General features: G+C 40.1%; 2 protein-coding genes across 5 annotated transcripts; one reads left to right on the top strand and one right to left on the bottom strand.

The window, feature by feature from the left end:
• The first annotated feature begins 513 nt into the window (after nt 1–513).
• LOC115016794 (osteocalcin 2-like) lies at nt 514–3,348 on the top strand. The gene is made up of 3 exons (XM_029444828.1): nt 514–623; nt 881–960; nt 2,484–3,348. Exons 2-3 carry the CDS (start codon nt 898–900, stop codon nt 2,919–2,921), a joined length of 501 nt encoding a protein of 166 aa, XP_029300688.1. The 5' UTR covers nt 514–623; nt 881–897; the 3' UTR covers nt 2,922–3,348.
• Nucleotides 3,349–14,140: 10,792 nt separating this feature from the next.
• spp1 (secreted phosphoprotein 1) lies at nt 14,141–21,812 on the bottom strand. Of its 4 annotated transcripts, none has more exons than XM_029444983.1 (8): nt 21,709–21,812; nt 18,550–18,621; nt 18,045–18,089; nt 17,789–17,857; nt 17,360–17,422; nt 17,120–17,251; nt 15,602–15,946; nt 14,141–15,247 (listed from the first exon to the last, which is right to left on the bottom strand). In XM_029444983.1, the coding sequence occupies exons 2-8, from the start codon at nt 18,601–18,603 to the stop codon at nt 14,840–14,842; spliced, it is 1,116 nt and encodes a 371-aa protein (XP_029300843.1). In that variant the 5' UTR covers nt 18,604–18,621; nt 21,709–21,812; the 3' UTR covers nt 14,141–14,839. The 4 variants fall into 4 exon arrangements, with proteins under 4 accessions (XP_029300843.1, XP_029300845.1, XP_029300844.1 ...); XM_029444985.1 differs by having other exon boundaries at nt 15,608–15,946; XM_029444984.1 differs by having other exon boundaries at nt 17,120–17,248.
• Nucleotides 21,813–22,574: the final 762 nt, after the last annotated feature.

The following is a 22,574-nucleotide window of genomic DNA, read 5'->3' as shown; positions in this document are numbered from 1 at the left end:
TTGTTCTTGAGTCACCCTGAGGTGTTTTTTCGCAAGGAGAAGAAAGAGGAAGAGAGTAGGGGGAAGCTTCAGAGTGATGAAGTAACACACTGGTGTCACATTGCACACGCAGGTAAAGTGTGGCTACACACTGATTCTGTAACATTCCACTCACTGCTTAACCTGGAGTGTGTACGTTAGTTCATTTATCCATCACCTCATTCAGTCTCCATTTGTCATTTCTCAGTCGTCTCCTGCCTGACATTGCTGCACTCCAGCTGCATACCTACATAGTCTTCATTTGTACATTTGCCAAAGAAAATCCCTGAATCAGGAATCAAAATAAACAGGTTTGTCACTGAATGCATTTGGGTGATCTGTATGTGTTTGGTAAATTTCCTCTCCTGGCCCTCCCCTGCCAACCTAGTCTTGCCCAATCCTCCCCCAGGCCCCCTTCCTATTACATCCATGCCCAGCCCAGCCTCTCTGTCCAGGCAGGATATATAAGCAGTAGCCAATTCTGCACGGAGGTCAGATGTATTTCTGCACTGAAACGGAGAGTGATTACATGTGCACAGAGTCCCATAGATTTTATTAAGGAAGTAAGAAAGAACTAGAAACAGATCTGGTGCTACAGAAAACGGGTAAGTTTTTCAGAAATGTGTTTAAATTGTTTCATTTCATTTTGATTTACATGTTTGTTTTAATGTAAAGCTCATGATGTTTTATGGGTTTTAATAAGTATGTGAATATTTAGCTCTTTAAAAAATCAAAAAGGTTTTTAACTGTGATTGCAAATCTCCAGTGTACATACGATTCGTATGCGAAGCCTCTGATAGTGCCTTGTTTCTGGCGGTATGTGAGTGAATGTGTTTTTGTTTGTGGCTTCCCTCCTTCACAGACAAGAAACAATCAGAGATGGAGCTTCTGACAACCGCCTTCGCCATCATTCTTCTGTCTACAACAGCCTCCGCTAATCCGGTAAGCTAACCACAAAACTGCATATGAATCTTCCCTCATTCTCCTCCCTCACTAACTGTGCCTCAGTTTTAGCTACAGCTGACGTTTTCAACCCTGTGCTACAGTCAAACTGCATTATTGTTTAAGTATTAATATTTACAGATTCTATTTGAGATATTCTATTTTCCATTTTATTATATATTATGTTATTAAAATATTTTTTTTGTTGTTTTTACCTTCAATTGCCCTAATACGCCATGTACTCAGGGAGCAAACAAAGCCATGTAAATATACATTGTATTCAGGAATGTTAAACAAATGCAATGGTAAGAAGTTTGAGATTCAAACTTTAATTTGACACCTTTTAACCTTTAACACCTAAGCCTCAAAATGTCGTGGACCTTTTCTCATTATGACCATAAAAAGGTCAGAAAATGTACTTTTGCCCATTCCAAAACTTTAAATATCTTGCAGTTATTTACAATTTACTAAGAGTGTCATAACAGTTTTAAAATGAGGAAAAACACAAAAAAGGAGTTTAATTTTAGAGTTTTAGTCAACAAAAACCACTGCAATTGTACATGAATAACAGATTTTGCATGTTATATTGGAAATTTGAAAAGCTCTGTTTCTCCACCGCTGTGTGTATTCACTGGGAACAAAGGGGCTGCCTAGCGGGCTTCCGGAGAGGCGCAATTGAAATTACCGTAATGATACCATAATGTCTCAGCTTTCAGAAACCGCTGAAATTGTGTATTGGAGTGTGTATTGATCAGTGCGTAATTGTCTAAATGCACCCTCTACCTTCTCCATGGGGACCTGAATTTTTGGCTTCAACTGATTCAACTTCAATTGGTGCAATATCTGTAAGGGTCGACACTAAAACCATTTTGTAATATCGCGTCAATTCTAACAGCCATTCAGGAAGTTGACGAGGTAACGGACCAATGATGTTAGACATTGTGTAACTTCTATCTGTGATGTGAACACTCCCTATGTTACTCTATGACTCAGGTTTTTCTTTTTTGTTACTTCTTAGTGTTTTGAAAGGGACATGTGTCTTTAGTCTCTGACGGTATCAACACGTTCAATAAAACTACTTGGTTAGGTCAAGGACTTTTGGTTTCACACAGGACACAAGCAGTGGTCTTCAGGGTGAAGGTCCAGTGTGTGTTTGTCCCAGCCATCAATTCCAACCTCCTCCCTATGTGGACTGTGTCTCTCTTTATACTTCATCACCTTACTTCCTCCTTTACAGCCGTAATAATTACTACGTTCATGTGAAAAACTTACTTTCACGTTTTTCGACTTGAAATGACACCATTGTTAAAATCATGTAGTTCTGCACTTCATACCTGAAGTATGGTTTAGCTTATAGTTAAGGTGAAGATAAGATTGTGATTTAAAGTTTTTTTTACATTATTAACTTCCTGCCTTGCTACATACTATAAAGGACACACTCCTGCAATGGCAGACAGGAAATTGTGGGTTTATTTGACATTACTTAAGAGCAAAGTCTCTTTCATTTTATATTCCCTCCACAGATTGGTTGGCGACAGCATCATGATGCTGAGATTGCTGACAATGACCTGATGCAAGGAAGGCTGGAAGGGAATACCAGGTGGCCTTCTACTGAATCTTCCAGCTACAAAGACTCGTCTTCAGAGTCGAATCAGTCACCGGAGTCTTCGGAATCTTCAGAATCTTCGGAATCTTCGGAGGAGTCCTCTGAGGAGGTTTTAATCACCGACCAGACCACAACGGTCATTACCACCACTGCCATGACAACCATCACTATGATAAAAGGGAGTATGGCCACCGCTGAGCCAGACATGATGAGCACAGATGAGCCAAGGAAAACCGCCTCGCCAGGAACACCGACCACACCTGATGCTGCCACGTCACCTGGATGTGTGACTCGTTGTTTTACAGAGGAGATTCCAACGGCAGCTCCCTTCACTGAAGACAGAGGAGACAACTAACCAACCACCTTCCTATTGCAAATGAATTTTTCAGGCTATTTGCAAGAGTTGTGAATAATAATCTCGAAGATTTTAATGTATATAAATGTATTAACCCACTATCTATCGGCAAATAAGATAACACATTGGGGATTGAGCCTGTGGCCAACTGATGAAAGCCCTTGCATTTGCAGTATTACGAACTGGGTGACAAATCACAAGCGGCGCTCTCTGAGAAGTGAGATCCAAAAACACATATGCAATTATCGCCTATCAACAAAACGCCAACATATATGAACAGATAGTCAGTGAGACCAGTTTGTAACTAGAAGTTCCTCTAGATTAACTAGCTAACTGTATCACTAACTGCCTTAAGATGCATGTCCTTTAAAGACCACTAGATGTTTGATACAAAAGTACTATATTAAAGTAATGTTTTGTAAAAATATATATATTTTTAAAAAATGCATAATTTTGTTTCACTGCCTGTCTACCTGTATATCACATGTTGTATGTTTTTTGGTTGAATACTTAAAAATGTACTGCTAGCTTCTTAAGAGTACCAACTCTAGCTTTAAGCCATCAAATGTTGATGCTACAGAGCAACTTTTATAGAGACTAGACGACATACATGTTTACATATGGTAATATTACACAAACAAATCTGTGGCTCAGTCATGTTTAATTTTTAAGTATTAGCTCATTTAGGAAAGTACAGGCAAGATACTTTGGTGTGCCAAAATAATCGTTTCAGTGTTTCTACATAGATCTGCTAGTGAAATACTGTTTAAGGGTTTGTAGCACCTGTTGCACAAGCTTGTTACAACAAGTATATATTGTACTTGAATTTTACAAAAGAAAGGTTTGCGTAAATCATCCAGAGTATGAATCCCACAGCAGTGTGTTTATAGAGTGTGGTGGGTGCGTCCTGGTGTCTTTTTCAGCATGTACAGACGAGAGCTAACAATACAAAATGAGTTATTGCGACAGTGGTTGGTTTAATTATGGGTTGTGAATTCATATTTTCCCAAATGAAATATGACTTTTGAGTTTTTGGTTTGTTTTTTATTTTTGTTCAACTGAATCTAATCTGTATGATTGTATGCATTGTAACCATACTGATTTTTCTTCCAAATGAAATTAAAGAAATAAAAATTGCAATGTTATTGTCATATTTGTATTTGTAGATTGACTTATTGATTTATTTTCTTTTTTTGGGTTATTATGATGAATTTAGGTTTAATCAAAAATAAATATTACATATAAATATCTAAAATATCCCAGGAAACAGTGACCAACCCAGTGATTCCCACAAAGAAGTTTCTACTGTACAGTAGTCATTTTTGTCTTTTTCTGACTCATGTATATTTAAGATTTAAAGATTTATCAGGTCATTTTAGTCTCTAGTGGTATCTTTCCATGCATGTAATTATTTTGGTTGTATGTGTCCAGGTTTTGCTTTATGGGTCCGACCACTACTTAACACCCTGTTCATTCCCTTTAACTGAAGTTAAAAAAATACAACTCTTTGTGTTTTCAAAGTAAGCGGGGTGGACCAGAAGCACTTGCAAATGCCAATTCAGTGAATCGGCTCTCTCTAGTGGGGAAAGTCATTTATTACAGTCTATGTTGACCATGGGGATTTCAACAGGTTTCTGGCTGATATGTCGACAGGTTTAACAATTAAATAGCGTGACAATGCCCCTGTGAACACATTTAGTCCATAAAGAAAATGGATTCCTCAAAGTTTGGTGTGAAGGAACTTGACTGTCCTGCACAGAGCCCTGACCTCAACCCCATCAAACACATTTGGGTAAACTGAAACGCCGACTGTGAGCCAAACCACATCACCAACATCAGTGTTGGAACTCACTAAGGCTCTTGTGACTGTATGGGAACAAGTAGCTGCAGCCAGGTTCTAAAAATCCTGAACTAGAAGACTAGAGGCTGGTATAGCGGCACATGAATGCCATTTCATTCTAATGTTTTTAGAATGACATGTTCAACTATGTCATAAGGGTGTAAAGATGTAATATGTTCATGTTTATCTTGTGACGTGCAAAATGAGCAAGAGAAAATATTGCACATTTACTTCGGTCTGGTGCACACAACAGGATTTTCAAATCTTAACTGATGTTAAGAGACCACAGACACGACAACAGATTTAACCAATTGTTAATGTTATAATTGTAAGAACGCACACACCAGACAAATCAGTCAAGATGCAGGAACACACACTTAAACAACTTCTGAGCTGAGATTCCAGGGACTTGGGACCTCATAGACTTGTGAAATCAAATGTGAGTTCATGCCTTACCATCACGTTAGCTAACATTAGCTACAAGTACAATGTATGCAATATCCGGTTGGTAAAACCTCCCGGTCAGCTTGCTCTCATTGGCTATTGCGTGTTTCTGCTTAATATTCCATCGCTGTTCCACCCTACAGGATAAAAATACTTTTGCCGACTCTGATCAGAAAACATTAAGATTTTGTCTGTAAATTCCTCAAATGACACAATCATTGTGTTCAGACCAGCCTCAAATCCAAAACACTCTGCGTTTGTCGGGAGCGGCGAATCGGACCAATAATCTGCCCAATTATACATGGATAGACCATTAGTAAAATTACAGACCCCTGAGGGCAGCGCTACACAAAAGAAACTGCAGTAGGTCCATTAAAATCCTAAATGTTATTTTATTTTATTTTTCTCGACAGTTGGGACTCTGAACACACTGTTGCGGTCAAAAAAAGTGACTGTTTCCAAAATGTCTCAAATTCCACTGCAGAATTGCATAGCTCTCACTATGACTCACGGATAAATATAGTAATCATTATGAAACCTATTATCCTGTAAGGAGTGGCACGATGCCGAGCTAAAGACCTCTGCAGGATTAGGACATTATTCAATAACCAAAACCTGTCATGATCGTGATTTTTGTATATCCTGTTTTATTCAAAGTGCAAAGTGTTCACGCCCCCTTATGTCATGTCTAGTTGTACTTCCTGTCTGTGTGTTTTCCCCCTGTGATTGTTGATTTGTTCCTCCTGTGTCCGTTCACCTTGCCCTTGTGTTTTAGCTTCTCTCCCCAGCTGTGTCTCGTTCCCCTCGTTTAATGTCTGTGGGTATATATCCCTGTCTTTCCTAGTGTTCCTTATCAGATCGTCATCCATGTGTCACCCTTGTTTGTTGATGGTTCCCCGTGTCATCCTGGTTTGTCTTTTCATTTTACTTTTTACCTTTTGTATTTTTTAGTGATGGCGAGATGAAGCATTGAAGCTTTCCATCCAATTGGTTCGCTCATGGGCCGAAGCTTCATTTGCTCTACTGCGCCATCAAGTGGACAATAAATGTAAAACCAGTGAAGTGCAAGGCTGCAGTGGATTTAAAGTATCTTTGCCCTGAAAATTATTTGACGCACACATAAGACTGAATATAATGTTCTATTTAAAAATAAAGATTGATGTTATTGAGAAGAGAGTGCCTGGAAAAATGTGGGCTTTTTACGCCTTAAATGATAGTGCAGTTTAAGATTGGACAGAGAGAAGGGGCATGACATGCAGCAAATAGCAGCAGGTCTGTTTCAAACCCTGGGCCAGCTACGGCAAGCATTTTAATGTGGGTCACCTGCTCTACGAGCTACGCCACCAGGGATGTGTAACGTTCACGTTGGATGTATATTATTTTTTCAAGAGATTTAGATTTGGTATCTTCACTTGCTCACAAGGAAGATGATGCTGGCGTGCATAACAATTGTTTCACTAGTTGGCTGGCTCCATAATGATCCAATACAAACGCAATACCAACAACGCAACAGCAACAATGCATACTACGACAACAACAACCCACAAATTAGCGGTTATATAAAGTGTTGATTATGAAGGGGGCTCAATTGCGGGTTCGGCTCCCCCTTATAATTTGGAATCGCCACGCCAAACCCGAACCTGCCGTACCACGTGACGATTCAGGAACAGGCTTCGAATGTCATCACATACGTCATCAACACAAGCTTCGATACGCGCTTCACAAAAATCTTCCGCAATTACTCGCCACATGCTCGAAGCCTGACCGGAGGACCATCACAGTATTTTGATTCTTACGAAAACCCCAACGCGCGTCCCCCAACGTGACAAAACCTGTTAAAAAAAACACTGGTTTTGAAAAGCCTGAGAGGGGATTACAGCTGTTCAAGTATTGACACTAGAGAAGATCAAACCAACAATGTTCTTTTCTGTTCATCAAGAGGACGGTTTACCTTTAAAACTGGTCAAAGGAGAAGAACAGTCATTCAAATCCGCAGTTTTGCACAGGCCTCAACATATCTTGTTGGTGAAACAAACTAAATATACAGCGGCAGAAATTACTTGAAATTACTTATTGGCGCAAAGGCAACATCTATACTTTTCCACATTGATAATTGCAGTTAGATGCGAAACCTTTATGGCCGTGTTTGCGCTGTAATATCATTAGCGCAATATCTTTTTTGAATCGGACCTTGAGAGGGGGCAGATAGCGGTTGCAAGTGATGAACAATTCATGGAGCTATCAGCAGCTGCAATCTATTCTCTGTGAATTTGCCCTTCTGTGTTATGAGCATAAATATTTACCACCAGAGTATTTTATGGCTGGAGTGCACTGGAACCAAAATAAACCAAGCATCAACTAAAACACTGAAGATTGGAACTTTACTTTCCAGCTCCTCACTGCATACACAGTATGTTGTACCTGGTTCCAGACCTGCTCTTGTTCTGGGTCCACAGGCTCTGCCTGTAGGTCCCTACCATCCCTACATTACCTGCAGTATCTCCCAAAACCTTGTACACACCAACATTACATCAAATGAAAATGCAATGTATCAGCTGTGCAAATGACCAAGCTATGTAACTAGACTTTAAGGTTCTCATGTTAGCAAACTCAAGTTACTAAATTATACCTTATCAAATTGTAGGTCTTACTAAATAGGTCGCTAATGATAACTAACATTAGCCACTTGTTCACTTTTTTGTCAAGCTGAATCTCTAATGGAACTGTGACCATTAAGCAATTGTGTACACTGAAGGATCTCCGCAGAATCACGCAGTTCTAAACTCCATCATGTCGGCGTAATTATCCTCCTGTCCAAAAGGAGTGCTGTTTTTCGATTCAGATGCAGCAGTTAAATCTTCTCGTGCACAAACACACCCAGGCACGAAAACTAGCACTGTTCTTTTTCCTGTAAATTGTGGACAGTTGTATCTGTACATAGACATCACTGTCAGTTTATTAATGTATACCTGGTTCCTTAGATTAGCAGTTCATAGGAACATCAATCTTAACACATTTGTACCTGTCTCATCTTTCCACCTGAGGGGCTTCACTGCTGCAGTTTTGGGGCGCAGACGATATGAAGCCTGTAATCAGTCTGTACTCTCTGTGCTTATGTGTCTATACAGCACATGACAACGGGGAGGACGTTAACAGATGAGAAGTCTAGACAAAAACTAAGTGCTTCAGTATGAGCTCTTTGTGGAAATCGGTCTCATATTACTGGCTGTTCTGAACATTTCTGCCTGAAAAGGACATTTTGTCAAGTTTTTGGGTCAAGTTTGTTAAAAAAATATAAGCATGAGTTGTGACTTAATTTAGTATTACTTTCTATATCAAATTTAATAAATTAAAACATTAAAGGGCCTACGTAATGATAAACATGAATTTCTACTGATGATAGTAAATGCTATTTGTGGTGTAAAATTATATGTTATTAATGACACTGATCGCATTATTGATAATGCGGGCGAGTTTAACGTAGTGGAAACAGAGCAGCTTCAGAGACAGTATTCAATATGGAGACACAGACGGGAGAGAGCATGCGGATGATGGTGACGGTGATCCTGGATTTGGCGGAGATCCCCTGCGGCAACAGAACACAGCCAGGTATATACATTTGACTATACTTCATAGAACTTCTCAATATATAGTAAATACATCATAATAAAACGTAACATTATCCTCGATCATAAATAGATCACACGCTATCCTATATCGAGTCGATAGCTTGGTTTCCTTGAATTGTTATGAACCAGACTAGTTGTCCGCAAATTGCTCGATAGCTAAATTTTAAATTACTTCTCTACTTGGACACATCGACGTCTGTAAAGTTTGATAACTTGATTCTTTCTTGAAGTTTCTGCGGTTGAGGTTCTATCGTTGTGTCTGATGTCAAACGTCATATATTACGAGCTGTATATAAAGCATTAGCTATTAGCTAACAAACAGACCGGAGGACAGCGCTGTTTTATAAAGTATAGTCTGCCCACTGACGAGCGTCTTACGGCTGCCTATAGTAGCCGGAACACTTACCAGATGTTCATGGAAGTTATGATGTCGTAACTTTACGAGACTTACGTGAAACGGGTAACAAGTTGCTACTAGATAGATCCAACCTCCGTACGACCACAACAGGCTTATGAGCTGCTTACGAGCCTGTTGTCAAACACAGGCATATAAATAGTATGAAATTAAGATGACGTCAATATTGGCCTTTTTTCTGGATATTGCATATTGTGTACATGTCCTTACAATTCTTCTTTTGTATAATTAGGTGTACATGTGAAAACTGTACAATTATAGAAGCAATTGAAGAGCTGCTGCCAAGAAAAGGATGTCATGAAGGAATTCAATGAATATGATGGACATCGTGCAAACATAACCTACATAACAGATCACCCAGGATTCAAATCAAAGTGTCTGGATGTTTGGGTGTTGCAGACAGCCTACCAAAGGTACTCGAAGAGGGACAAACAACAAGCAGGTGATCAGCCACGTAATGAGGAAGTTACTTGTGTGCACAAATGTGTAGCGCTCAGAAACTTTGATGTATTTATGGGGAGTCGAATGGTCACTCTGGCAAAGTTACAGAATACATAGATAAATAAGCAAATAAGGTTGAAGTGATTACCATTGACATGTATTATCTTGTATTTTACAGAATGTATCACTATATGGCATATCGCCAGCTGGTGAGATTTTGTTGGGGAATACTTGGTAAGAACCACAGAAGGCCATCATGTGCCATTCAAAAGATCTGTGCTACGTTTCCATCTGACAACTACTTGTCGTTCAAGTATCAGCACTTTATTAGAGTCAATAACAAAACACAATGTCAGTTCAGTGATTGAATCTGCTTCTATACAGCACAACAGCATCCCTCTTGTTTGGTTCTTCCACCGACTGCTGAGTGGATCTGGGACTTCGAAAGGTTCCTCATCAACATTGTCTTGGCACAAAGCAGTAGATTCTCGGTCAAGAGTTCAGTAACATACTCTACAAAAAATATGTTTTATAATCAAGCATTATGTATGTATGTATGTATGTATGTATGTATGTATGTATGTATGTATGTATGTATGTATGTATGTATGTATGTATCTACGAAATATTAAAAAGACAAAATAAATGATTGACAGAGAGCTGTGACACAAAAGAAAAGTTGGTAAACTCTTCAAGTAAAAAGGCGTGAAGTGGCCGTCCACCTCAGGGTGTAACCGTGTATGCAGCTTGAGCACTTGGTGTGGTAGTTAGTATGCACAGACTATTCTCAGTGGACTTTACTTTTCAGTGCGGTACAGTGCATGTGTCGACCTGTCCCTTTTCTTCATGACAAAATGTACTTAGGAATGACATCGTTGCACAAATACTGTTGAATACAAAGGGGAAGAGGACTGTGTGTGTGTGTGTGTGTCCGTCCGTCCGTCCGTCCGTCCGACCTTGATTGGAACTTGCAGTCCAGCTGACCTGACACGTGGTCACGCACCTGCATGGACTTGTGGTGTGTCCGTGGAGGGGGATCCGTCTGCACAGCAATTCCTTTCTGAAATGTACAAAACACAACTTTACTAATAAATCTTTCAAACCAGATTGAAATTGTATTGCATGTTTATACATGTCTGCGTAAAGAAAATATCTAATAACATTCATAATAAAAGATGTGGTGTGAATTGATTGAGAGAGAAATTAAACAAATATATGAATTATGTATATGCAAGTGGTGATTGTATGTTTAACACATCATGTGCAGGTCTACTGGTACTACAACTGTAATGTACAGATGACGTACAGTCTGTATACTTACTGGTGTACACACAGCTTCCTCCCCAGTGTGGATGTCCAATAGATGGTCGCTGATCATACAGGTATCCTCAGTTCTGTCAGTGGCTTCATTCACCAATGTTTCAATACCTATGTAATATTAGGGTGATAGTTAAAAGTTAAATAGACTCACGCCTTTACTCAAACTACAGAATAAAATGGGGAAGCCTGTTATAAACATTGAATCTATACTTAATTAAGCTAATGAAGTGTAATTAGCTAAAGTTATTAATACTACAAACAATAACACAGATATCGGCTAGGGCAGGGGTCGGGAACCTATGGCTCTTTCGATGACGCGATATGGCTCACAGACAATTTTGAGCTGACATTTTTTAACATGATTAACAAGTAAACAATTATACTGTGTCATTTTAAAGTAAAACAGTTAGCAGCGGATTTGTTTTTAGTTCTCCCCTCTCCTTTCCTCCGCTCTGTCTCTGACTGCACAGCGCACACACTTGTGTGTGTGTGTGTGTGTGTGTGTTTGTGTGTAGGAGGTGGAGCCCCGCCCTTCGCGAAACAGCAGAGGAGAAACTGCTCAAAGCAAGCAGTAGACCGGGGGTTTCAAACTCAATCACAGAGAGGGCCAACATTGAAAACTGGGACTACGTCGAGGGCCAAACACGGTCCACATTTATTGAACAGGATACACATATTGGATAAAGTGCAAAAAGATATGGAACATATTTAAGTCAACTGCAAACGGATTGCTGAGCAGTTCAATTTTCATTTCTGAGCTGCAAAGTCGGCAAATGCGCTCAGTTTATGAGCACAATGCTATCGGGAGCACAGCGGTGGAGATGTTTGTCAGTGTTTGGAAACACATGGTGACCAAAGTTTCCTTCTGCATCAGAGTCTCCCACAGGCAGCTTGGCTTGGAACGCTCTAACTGCATTATACATGTCCTGTGATCACACGGCCCTGAAGCTGGAGGTTTAACAGTGAGATGCTTCGTTATGTCGCACAAACAGTCCAGCTCACATCGCGTGGTTGTGCCATGCATTGATTTAATTACCAAAACCGGCGGGCCAGTTATGACAGACATATAATATTTTTTTGCGGGCCGGATATAATAATAATAATAATAATAATAATAATAATAATAAATTGTATTTGTAAAGCGCCTATTGCTAAAAGCAATATCAAGGCGCTAAAATGCAGGACAACAACAAAAACAACACCAACAACAACAGACATAAGAGGTTAAATAGGTCATAATTGCCTTGAGTTTGACACCCGTGCAGTAAACACTGAAACGTGCACATAAATGAGATAAATAACGTAAGCGTTTAGTTTATTCAATAAAAGAGCACCTGTTAAATGCAACACTGCTATTAGTACACTCGGAGACGTGTTATTCTTAAAAAATGCACGCATAAATTTGAGTTCAAATTTATTAAATATATGGCTCTCAAGGAAATACATAAAAAAATATTTGGCTTTTATGGCTCTCCCAGCCATAACGGTTCCCGACACCTGGGCTAGGGCCTGGTGTAAACTCGTTACATACAGTAGGCCTGGACCGATTATGGCTTTATGCTTGAAACAATAAATACAGTAAACAAGTAGCATGGCTTACCTTTGCTCTCTCCCTTTTGGCGAATGCATTTCGTCGTCTCTTTGGTGGAGGACTCTGCACCGGCGGATGTGTTTGAATTGGCGTGCTGGCTTGTGCTGGCTGGGGTCTCGGCAGTGTTGTAGGCACAATATCTGCATTCAGTTTTAAATTCCTTTTGAATCTCATTTCCTTGGCGAGCATAGTTTGTTCGAAACACGATCTCTCAAAGTGCTGCCCACAAATCATCGGTTTCATCGACGCACTTGTCTTGTCCATAAACGCAACATTTTATCCTCTTTTGGCCACAGAAAGCTAGATTTGGAGACGGCCTCACATCCCCATACAACACATCGCTTCACAATTATCCTTGGCGATCGATTGTTGTCCGTTCTTTCTGGTAATAATTCACAGCAGTCTTTGCTGGACGCTTCAACGCAGACAAACACTGGCGGCGGCTGTGTTCTACTTGTGACGTCATCGCCCGAACATTGCTGAAGTGGATGTTCTCGGCGCAGCGACCGATTGTTGTTAGCGGAAGTCATTTTTATGCTGTTATGATCGTCATTTATTACGAATACATCAATATTAAAAATATATGTATGGCACATTTCACAATAGATATGCAACCTCTATCATATACCAAGCTCAATAACACTGACGAAATATCATTTCATAGGCCCTTTAAAATATGCAAGGAAGAAATGTTCAGTTTATTTAGCAGTTGTTTTGTGTGTGTGTGTGTGTGTGTGTGTGTGTGTGTGTGTGTGTGTGTGTGTGTGTGTGTGTGTGTGTGTGTGTTTCCCACTTGATAATAGTCACAGTAAGCTTTAGTTACCACTTTCTTAGATTTACCATTCAGCAGTTACTTATTTAATCAGCAGTGTAGAAACTGTACAAGTGTCAGTGTAGCCGTGTTGCTGCGCTGGAAGTTGTCCAGTTCTGTCCAGCTGACTAATGTTACTTATTATTCAGTTCCACTACTTTTCTACTGGTGTTGGAAGTTGTAGTTCAGTAATTGTAAGTGTCGGGTAAAATTAGCCTGTCAATCTTATCCCTGGGATAATTTACCCCAAAATCAAAAATAAATATTTTTCTAATGTGCTTTTTTATCAATCACGTTGTTTGGTGTGAGTTGCTGAGCATTGGAGTTATCGGCCGTAGAGATGTCTGCCTTCTCCTTTTTTTTGGCACTTTGAGCACCACAAGCCGAGTGCCATCTAGTTTCATTATATTGGAGAGAAAGCAGATATCTCTACGGCCAATATCTCTGCAACTCACACCAAAACCATCTAGATCAGAGGTCTTCAACGTTTTTCAGGCCAAGGACCCCCAAACTGGTGTAGCGTGGAGCAGGGATGGCAACAAATTATCCTTGAATCATCTTCTTAGCCTGTCATCTCACCACCCTTCCTGTCTTTACATCTAAAACAAATATAAACAACCAGCATCTCTTTTTATGAAAAAGAACTTTATTAAAATTTGAGAAAAGGTACAATATGATACATTACAATAAACAACAAGGGACAAACAACAAGTAGTGTAGGTAGATAACTGTGCAAATGAATGGGCCTGTCTTGTATGCATGTGTGTGTACTGCCTCTATCCCTGACTGAACCCTGTAATAGATGGTTTCTCTGTTTACATCCTTTTATCTACACCAACAGATTTGATACTAGCGAGTAAAGAAGCTAAGCCACACAGGCAGCTAACATATGGCTTAATGTCAAGTTTTTTTATTAGGCTTGAAATGATTACAAGTATTTAAATAAACGGTGCACTTTTCTCTTTTATTTTAAAAGCACAAAGACAATGTAGGTTTGCATATTGCAGTTATTAGTAAATGGTTAAATGTAGTTTAGAGCTAGTGTAGATATCAGGACTTATCAGAAATCCAGTATTTACTTTTTTACCGTGCAGTAACAGAGGGGAGGGGACAAAGGTCATGAGGTCAGTCAACCTCCTGTTGCAGTCAAAAAAGGGATTTACCAGGGCAACCAGACCACAGGATGTAGGAGCAATTGGTTTATTTAAATACAATCCAGAAGGAAAAACATTTCAGCTTCCCAAAAGATGCACAAATAATCACAGAAATATTGTCTTAACACATTGGAATCAATACTAATTAAGCCTTGGCTGTCCCTGTTTGGCCCTACAGTGGAAAGTGATGGGGCTATTTGCACCTAGATGCCGCATGTGCTCTTTATGTGACTCTATTTGACACCTCCACTCCATTTCCTGGATGGGCAGTGCTTATTTGGCAGTGATGACCACTGGCATGTCAGTGGTGGTTTCAGGTCCTGGCCCATCCTCATCTGAGTCTTTCTCAGTGCTTTCATCTGATTCGCTGTCAGCGGCACCAGGCGTGGCTGTGGCCTCCTCGCTGCTCTGGCTGTCCTCATCCTCTGACTCCTGGCTGGTGCTGGTGCTGTCGCTGCCGGTGCTGGCACTCTCGTCCTCCTCCTCTTCCACTGGGGTGCTGGAGCTCTCACTCGCGCTGGCATCGCTGGCGCTGGCGCTCTCCTCCTCCTCTGGGAGGGAGGCCTGGCGGGTGCTGAGGTCCTGGTCCTGTGAAATGCCGGACGAGGCGTCGAGGCCCTGGCTCTCCACCTCAGGGGTGCTGGTGTCCTCCTCCAGGATGTCAGAGTGGACTTGAAGAGCCTGGAGGTGAGGCAGAGGAGGGATGCAAGGATTAGTTATGTATCGTACTTGACTTACGTCACATACATTATGTAGGCTACTTAATTTACGTACGGATCAAACATACTTATTTTAACCAAATCCACAATCTTTTACTAAAATGTACCAAATAGTTGTATTGCCTGAACATAAGCGTGTACTGACCAAGCGTATGTATGTGACGAGTTGGGAATGAGAATGCGTTGGGGTAATGGTAACGTAGCACAAGGTAGAAGGTAGCACTTGTGTGGTAAAAACATGCTGCAGCACATTCTAGAGCAGCTTAACATCAAATTGCATTGGAAGGACTAACTAAGTCAGGTAACATAAACTGACCTGTACCTTGTACATCTTCAGTGACTTGTCCACCTCATTGCCCTCTGTCATGTCATAGGCCATCTTCTTTCCAGTACCGATAAACTCATATGACTTGTAGGGAAGAGGAACCTTGTGGTAAGATTTGTCCTCCACGTAGACGATGGACTTATAGTCGCTGGGGTAGCGTCCCAAGCTGTCGCCGCGACCTGCATCTGTGTCTGTGACAATCGAAGGCACGATTGGCTCAGCTGTGGTTTCAGCCAGGGGTTCCTCTGTGACGACCATAGGGGTGGCGGTGGAGGGAGCGGGGGTGGAGGACTCGCCCGACTCTGAGCTGTCGCTTGATTCATCCTCCTCGGTTTCCTGTAGAGACAGAGGTGGGAGTTGAATTATCACATAGTTGGTAAGTGAAAATGAGATTTGGTATTTCGAGCATACAGGCAGATAGTCAGAAATTCCCACCCTGAACTTTCCTATGGATGTCACAGTCTGCGTTACTCATGCTTTCTTTCCTATTTGCTTACTTTGCCTTTACTTTTTCAGTATTCTGTAGATTTAGTTTGGCACAAAGGTCAGGCAAGACTACTAGCTTGTTACTGTTAGCCTAAATAGCATTAGCTACCATACTTGTCCAAAGTCAATCCAAAGTTTGACAAGTGAAACAAAACAAATGTACCATTAAAAAATGAAAATATGAGACTAATTTTCTAATCGGAATTTAAGTTAAAATCTTGAGGATTTCTATTTTGTTTTCTTTGGCGGCACCTATGGCGATAAGTGGTTATTGCAGGTGCGTTTTTGTTGCTTTCTTAACGTCAAATGTGTCTTTTTTCTTTGGATTTGCACTTGTTTTTGAAGTTTCAGCACTAAAATATTTGAGTGCTTACTCCCTTGCGACAATAATTGTATCTATTATGTCTGTATTTTATTGACATCTATGAATTGTGACTTATTTAGTGATATTGTCCTTCAGTGTTTGTTGATGGTTGTGTATTGAATCTAATTTCTTTGAAACGTTATAATCATCGGGCGAAGCTTTTGTTTGTTTTGATTTTCCACACAAACATGTTTCTGGCGACGAGCCTGAGAGCATCTATAGTTATGATAAATTCAAATTAGTTACACAAAACAAAAAATATCACAGATCAGAACCGTCTTATGTAAGTTTTATCAATACAAGGATGCAACAACATAATGTCTGTTGCGTTACTGGTCTCAAAGGGAGACCACACATTGTATATACAGACTATTATACAGGCATTTAAATGAACTGTTTCTACTGCTAGACATGAAACCCAGTCCCAAAAATACATGCAGTGGCCATCACTGCTTCCTGAAATACTATAAAACTGTCTTTAATTAAATTAACCTTCTTCTAGTGCAGTCCATACAGCCTTTTTAGGCTGTTTAATGTTTAGTAACTGATGCTTATCTTACAGTTTCAGAATCCAACCCTGTCCACTAACATCCAGAAAAAACCTCCACGCTCTGTATCTAACCAGATGTGTTATTGGTGAATTTTTCCTCAAACCTCACCTCTGCATCATCGTCATCATCATCATCACTGTCTTCACTGTCCTGGCTGCTGACAGAGGTTGTATCTGGGGATGAAGTTGTGTCTGTGCTGTCAGCTTTGATTTCTACTGGAGCATCTGCTGCTGCCTGCTGCTAAAATCATTCAAACAAAAAATCATAATCTTCACCAGAACCGTATTCTCCAGACTAAAGACATAAGAAGAATCCGATTTTTTTAAATATTGATTTAACATCTCTCACCTCGTCTTCATCTGAGCTCTCTGTGCTCTCGTCTGAGTTGGCAGTAGCTGCTGCTTCAACGTTCTGCAACATGAGAGAGACGCAACGCATTTAAACAATCCTCATGTCACATGCTGACTGCTTGTTGCTCTGTGTATTGACAGAGTAGTAGCCTTAGGATGATGCATTAATGCAAAAACTAAAGAGGTACTCCAGTGATTTTATATTGCACTTCCATACCGTTAGGGGACTCACAAGACACAATTTAGAAAAGACATGCTCAAAATCGGAGAGGCCTCCTGACTTTCCCACATTTTTGCAGCTCCACACCTCCGGTTTGTAACCTAGCTTTTCTATTTAAAATATCTTCCAATCGGCGATAACCCTGATGATATCATCAACGAAATATAATAACAGAAGAGGAGGAACAGGAAAAACACAATATGTTACCTGTACAGGTGCTGCACGGTACTCAGGAACCGCCTGTTTCCTGAGGGGTTGAGCTGCTGGTCGTCTCACCTGTGGACAAGGTCAACATCAGTCAATGTGTAGCTCTCTCTCTCTCTCTCTCTCTCTCTCTCTCTCTCTCTCTCTCTCTCGCTCTCGCTCTCGCTCTCTCTCTCTCTCTCTCTCTCTCTCTCTCTCTCTCTCTCTCTCTCTCGCTCTCTTTCTCTCTTTCTCTCTCTTTCTCTCTCCAGGTACTCACCACTTCCTCAGAGCTCTCTGAACTGCTGACAGAAACCTTTCTCGCCTAAAAAGCAAGCAGAGATATATACAAATTGAATATGCAAGTAAAAAAGTCAAAACTGATGTCAAATATGTAATACATTTTAAGTCAAAGCCACAGTAGCCCGGTAGCAGGAGGCAAGTGAGAAAGAAAATTCTGATGATCCATTTTCTAAGTCTGATCTAAATGGGTTTCTCCCCTGTGTTTATGACTTGAGATAAGGTTTGGCCAGAAAAAATACTGGTATTACTCATTTGGGACACAACATGTAAAATGTAAATTGCCAACATTTAGAAAGATTAACCTGGCAAAACATTTTTCCCACCTGTTCCTAAGTCATAAACACAGGAAAGAAAACTGAACTGAAAATGGATGACCAGATTTGTTTTCCTCACTTCCCTCTCAGGGCTTCCATACAAAGCGGATCTTCTCAATTCTGTAAAAGTTATGATGAAGTTTGGACTTGACAGAGAAAATGACTCACCGGCCGACAGAGGACTGTGGCGAAGAGCAGAATGAAAACAACGGCCACTTTCATTGTGTCACAGATTGATGTCTGGATGGGGAGAAAACCAGAAACACGCAGGTTGAAGTCACACAATAAAACAATAAAACATAATCATGATGCACATAGCTTGTACGACACCGAAATACTCGTACAGAGGCCATAACTTCACAGGAAACACAATGACATGTCAAACCAAAAAAGGAGCTGCTCGTCTCCCCAGTCAATCCTTTCCTCCAGATTCCTTGCTAAAAATGGAGGCAGCATGGGCACATTTCTGTTAACTAGCAGTGGCACTTCCTAAGGCCTTGGTAGTTCACAGGAAGTCATTTAGTCCTTAATTATAGACCTAAACGAGTGGTTTTGAGTCCCTGACAACTCTGTTTCGATATAATAAAACATTTTCTCTGTCATCAGAGCGAGAAAATCACATAGTTTTGGTGCGTGGTTTATTCAACTATGGGACAGGATGTTTCTGGACGATTCTGGTCCAGAAGACGTGAGAAAATAACAGGTATGATTCGAGATAGATGTGGGTGTTTGGTTTAAAGGATTTAAGGGAGAAAACCAGTATGCCACTATGTAAGGAGGTATTCAACTTTATGTTTATTATAATAGATGCAAACAGATGGCCTGAAATAAAAGACATCAATGTACACTGCAAAAAAATACGAAACACTACAAACTTATTGCTACTTCTTTTTAGGCCTATATTCATCTTGAAGTCAGCCAGAAATCCACACGAACTCATTGCTTTGTCCCAAGGATTTTCTATAAATAAGTGTCACTATAGTAAAATATCCCTGAATAAGGCAAAATTCTAAACTAGTATCAAGAAAACAGGAGGAAACAGTGCATTTGTTAGGGACTATTTTCAGCAGAAGAGTAATACACATTTGATTAAGATATGAGGGACAGTACTTGCTTATTGTTGGAGTTGGTCTTTGACAGTCATAGCGAGAGTAACTTTTACTGAAGTAGTTTAGAGTTAAATATCAGTAAAATGTGTCAGTATTATGCATCCCTCTTTTCACTGCAGGTATTGTTAACATCAGTTTTATAAAAAAAATCATTGTTCTATGTTCCCCTCCCTTACTGTAAGAAGCTCTTCTTTTTGTGTATGCTGTGGCAGGAGCAGTCTAAGTGTCTGCATCTATCTGTAATGATGGACTCTTCATATACTGTGTAATTCACTAGTTTATAACTGGAAAGCCACAGCGCAGCGGGAACATGACAGACGCCCATATGCATGCGTGTGTGTATTTTTGTATATCTATCTTTGAGAGGCCCAATTTAAGTTTCAGGCCTCGAGAGTTTGGACAATTTTTCCGGACCTCACTTTTTCATCTTGGTTTTAGAATTAAGGTCAGATTTGGGTTTAGGTTGAGGGTTAGGGTTAGACACTGAGCTGTGGTTGCATAGTTTTGAATTTTGGGAAATGTGCTTATTTATTTTCTTTCCAAGAGTTATGAGAAGATAAAATCCCAGTCCCATATCTGTAATCAAATTATGAAGCTGAAGCTATCAGGGAATTAGCTTAGCTTAGCATAAAGACTGGAAGCAGGGGGAGGGAAACGGTTAGCCTGGCTCTGTCCAAAAGTAACTTACACCAGCCCCACCGAAGCTCACTGATAAACATAGCTCTTTTGTTAAATCTGAACAAATTGAAAAAACGGAAAGCTGTGGTTTTACGAGGGGTAATGGTCCAGACTATTTCTTAGCCAGGAGCATTGACTTCCTGGAGCCTTGTCGTCATCATGAGTTTGCCAAGCAATAAGTGAATTTTAGAGACGTAACCACTCTGTCACCAGGATGCCCCAAACCATCCAAGCTGGGATTTTGAAAGTGAACTCAGGGGTTTAACAGGATAATGCTTTCAAACTCTCTCTTCCGCTCTTTAGTTAAGAACTCTTTTGATTGAGCTGGTAGTAAATCAGTATGTGTGGTTGGTCGTTGTTTCTCTTCCTGTCTCAGTGTCACTGTGATACTAATCAGCCAATCAAACCGCCCCCATCTTCACCTCTGACCAATCGCAGGCGGACTTCCACCTCCATAAATTCTTTAAAAAGTTGCTCCACAAGTTTAAAAGGAGTTTGCTCGACACTGACTTTTTGTTTCTGCTAATGTTGTACAAGAATGTTTGAAAAACATTCAAAATTAAGTAATAAATTGTTCATTTTTTGAATTTATATTATCTATTGCTTTCCCCCAGTTTCTAATTTAGATTAGCTTGTTATATGAATTGTCAGTATCTGGACACTACACTGTATAAAGCAGATTACAGGACTAGGATCATAACAAATGCTTTTTCAAAAACATTTCAAACTATTTCATTTGAACAAGATTTGAGCTGAGATTGTCACACCAAACCTTTCACTTGTTTTTAAGAAAGTAAGACTTTGTGCTGGGACAGTGTTTTTCTTTTTAAAAAAGTTTGAGAAGAAATTACAAAACAAAAGTGCAAAAGTGTAAAATGAGCTTTGTAATTATTTACTTACGTGTTGAAAGAAGAAATCCATAAAGGAAATGCACTACATGATCGAAAATATGAGATGTATTGTAATCCCCATAGACTGCACAATATTAACAAACATTTTTTTAGTAATATTTAAACGTTGAGATTGTATCAAACCAACCCAACACTAGTTTGATTGACATTCCCAGGATTGCACCAAAGAAACAGGATTTAAGAAAATAAATTAAAACTAAAAATGTGTAAACAAACTTCATTTCTTTGTGCAGCTGGCTTTGTGCACGGTCTAAAAGGACCTTCTCCAAACTGTTGCCACACAGTTGGAAGCACACTATTGTATAACATATCACTGAATAAAGTTGCATTAAGATTTCCCTTCATTAGAACTAAGAGGCCCAGCCCAAGTAATTAAAAAACAGCCCCAGACCAAAAGGACACAAAAGTATGTGGACATGTCAAATAAATGCATGAAACAACTTCAGACCTTTTCACACTGAAAGTTCCTGAATGTTGAATTGCATTCTTTAAGCTAAATAAAGCACATTTCTAGCAGTTTATACAAATATTAACCTGCCTTCCCACCTCTCATCACACCACCAGTACTGCTAAAACACTCCAACCATACGTTCTGCACAGTAAATATAATGCCATATGTTCATCCTGACCTTATTTGCAGTTGAAGGAAGCTGCAGATTGTAGAGCAGAAACAAACAGACGTGGTTTGTCTTTGGTGTATCTCCTGGGTTTTCCTGGATGTTGTTCGCGCTTCTCAGTGATGCTGCTGCTGAAACTAAGGCTCCTAGTTGGCTTATAAACCCTCCAGCCTTAGGCAGCAGCCAATCAGCTCGGAGCGTGTGATGTCATGAGGTTAACCGCTCCGTGGTCCACCTCTCGTCTCCCTCTCCCACTCTTCCTGTGGTTGGTGCTGTGGTGGTGTGGGGGCAAACACACACACACACACACACACACACACACACACACACACACACACACACACACACACACACACAATGCAAATACATGGATAAAGACATGCAGACATTTACAACCCAGACAGAAGCATGTGAATGTACTTTTTTTTGCCTCTTTCCTTCACACACACACACACAGACACACACACATTCCTATTATGTATGAAGTTAATTTAAGGACATGTACTGACAGGCGCTGGGAAAAAACAGCAGCATATAGTGACGGCTGGTATGACAGTGATTCAGCTTCCTTACAGACAGAAGAAAATCATCTGACTGAAGTCTCTCTGGATAATTGAGAATGTGTCTGCAACACCAGACTAATTTGAGTGTGTATGTGTAACAGTCCATGTTATATTTCCAAGTATATCGGTAACTTTTTGTGTGAAACACAGCAGGACTGTCCTGCTCCGTCTTATCTGACCCGAAGATGTGTCACTGTCATAGTAAAATATTATATCTCTTAAATGTTTTTAGCCGGGGGTGGTGCGCAATATTCCGAGAAAAACACTTTATATTTTCTTTATATTTTATATTTACTATTTAATTTTAAAAAAATC

The sequence above is a fragment of the Cottoperca gobio genome, chromosome 12, assembly GCF_900634415.1.
Source record: "Cottoperca gobio chromosome 12, fCotGob3.1, whole genome shotgun sequence".
In the NCBI taxonomy this organism is placed as follows: domain Eukaryota; kingdom Metazoa; phylum Chordata; class Actinopteri; order Perciformes; family Bovichtidae; genus Cottoperca; species Cottoperca gobio.
Note: the sequence above shows the minus strand (reverse complement) of the source record. Positions and strands in the feature narration are given on the sequence as shown.

What these genes read in the sequence shown, in the direction of transcription:
- spp1 (XM_029444983.1), bottom strand. Translation starts at nt 18,603, where the DNA reads ATGAAAGTGGCCGTTGTTTTCATTCTGCTCTTCGCCACAGTCCTCTGT. An exon ending in ATGATGACGATGATGCAGAG is followed by an intron (nt 15,947 to 17,119) that starts GTGAGGTTTGAG and finishes CTGTCTCTACAG; the next exon opens with GAAACCGAGGAGGATGAATC. An exon ending in TGAAGATGTACAAGGTACAG is followed by an intron (nt 15,248 to 15,601) that starts GTCAGTTTATGT and finishes CCTCACCTCCAG; the next exon opens with GCTCTTCAAGTCCACTCTGA.
- LOC115016794 (XM_029444828.1), top strand. Translation starts at nt 898, where the DNA reads ATGGAGCTTCTGACAACCGCCTTCGCCATCATTCTTCTGTCTACAACA. An exon ending in CAACAGCCTCCGCTAATCCG is followed by an intron (nt 961 to 2,483) that starts GTAAGCTAACCA and finishes TTCCCTCCACAG; the next exon opens with ATTGGTTGGCGACAGCATCA.